Here is a 1,931-nt window from a genome sequence, read left to right on the forward strand (position 1 = left end):
TCTATTTTGTAGTTTTATTATGACTATGTCAGGGATTTTGAACTATAATTCTTACAAAACATAATTATTGATCATATATAGTGGGATACAAAAGGCTGAGGTAATACTGCAAATATAATCTAATTTAAAACCGGGAAATTAAGTTTTAGAATTTTGAAAAACAAAAATAATATAAAGACAATATGATAAAAGATATCTTATTTTATATTAATATTATAAATAATTAAAATTATATAAAGTAAAAAAGAAATGTTATTAAGTTAAATATGCCCTTTTTTGTTATTTTTGTATTACTTCAGATACAAATAGAGATAAAACAAAGGCAACAGCAGAATATAAAAAAATCAATAAAAGCATGCCTTTTCACTTCCTGCAAGATCCACCAGGTAGAGTTTTCCGCTCAGTTTCTTCTCTGTTTCCACATTCTCCTGCTTAATATTAATGAGGAAAATGCTGTGACTGCGGGAGCTGTGCTCATTCATGTCTGTAACACAATGTAACATCAGAGGACCATGGGTTAGGGTAAAAACAGTGTGGCACAAGGTCAAGATAACAGCACTGTGTATTAGTTATGTTTGATTCAAGATGTGATGTGTTATATCAGGGAATAAGGAATAGTTACTCACTTGTAACAGCCACGTGACGATTGGATTTACCCTCATCGATCACATCCATGACATCCTCTGGACTGGACACAAAACGCTCTGTACAACCCTGGCAATGGAACAGCATCAAAAGACACAAGACATCAAGGAAGTGTTTGCCTCATGCCTGGTGATACTGCAAAAATACTGCATTGTACATCTTTCCTACCTTGACAAATGGCACCCTGTTCTTATCCTCATGGACAGCCAGGTTGGTTTTGGAAACTTTAGAATTGGATAACATTGGACAAATTGAATTTACATCATGAAAAATTCTTAATAGTATGAAGAAGAATGTGATTGTTTTTTATCTCACCATCAAGCAAGTCTCTGATTTTGTCCAGGTAGATTTCAAAATAAGAGACCTGTGATAAGGGATGACCATTAATTTAAAAAAGGTTTTATTTAAAAAAAATATTAATAATATTATTTAACAAAACATTTAAAAATGCTCATCAAAGACATAACATAGGAATTATAGTCTACCAAAAAAGAAAAAAGAAAAAAAAGGGAAATGGAGGATTATTAGCTAAAGATTTGCACTTGTGTATAAAAAAATTAAAATTTAGCAAGAATAATAAATAAATTATCTGAAGTACTGAATATCAGAGTTTAAAAATAATATTCAAACTGTTTATACATATTCAGATTTTTTTTCTCATGTAGACACTTGTTCCAAAAACAAACAAACAAACAAATAAATAAAATAAAAACACATTCTCAAAAAAAAGAGACACAACTGTCACAGAGAGACCTTTTTTTCTCAATACTTTGAAAATATTTATTAAGTTTGATACATTGGTACCATCTATGTAATATTTTAAATGTGACTGCTTTTATCTTATCATAAATATTTGCATTGAAGAGACCAAACCCAATTCCAGTTGACATTGAATAGTACTATACACTGAAAAGAAGATGCTGGAATAGATTTTCTGTTGATATGGTAGTGAACAAAGATTTCGCTCTTCTTTCAAAAGTTTTTATACCACTATAGCACTGACTACAATATTATACTCCTTTAATGAAGCCCCATGACCAGTCCAATAACTAATTAACATAACCTATAATTGAATATGCTGTATATTACTTTATGCCAGAGAAAAAATCCACTAATATTTATTTTTCTAGACAGCTAAGCTTTTTTCTCTCGATTTGTTAATATACAAATATTATTAAAAACAATATAGAATTTGATGGTTTCACATGGGAAATACACAAGCAGATTTAATACTGAATGTTTTCACCTTGATATGGAACTCCAGGTTCTCATCCATAGAGTAGATG

General features: G+C 30.0%; 1 protein-coding gene across 1 annotated transcript; it reads right to left on the bottom strand.

Moving 5' to 3' along the window:
• Positions 1-359: 359 nt before the first annotated feature.
• Positions 360-1,927, bottom strand: LOC107736636 (kinesin heavy chain; the record flags this gene model as incomplete). Its single annotated transcript, XM_016548013.1, has 5 exons — positions 360-484; positions 627-714; positions 814-869; positions 961-1,009; positions 1,892-1,927. Coding segments are annotated over 5 exons (354 nt in total), but the record flags the coding sequence as incomplete, so codon positions are not given.
• Positions 1,928-1,931: the final 4 nt, after the last annotated feature.

Source organism: Sinocyclocheilus rhinocerous, unplaced genomic scaffold, assembly GCF_001515625.1.
Source record: "Sinocyclocheilus rhinocerous isolate Xijiao unplaced genomic scaffold, SAMN03320098_v1.1 C36848141, whole genome shotgun sequence".
Classification (NCBI taxonomy): domain Eukaryota; kingdom Metazoa; phylum Chordata; class Actinopteri; order Cypriniformes; family Cyprinidae; genus Sinocyclocheilus; species Sinocyclocheilus rhinocerous.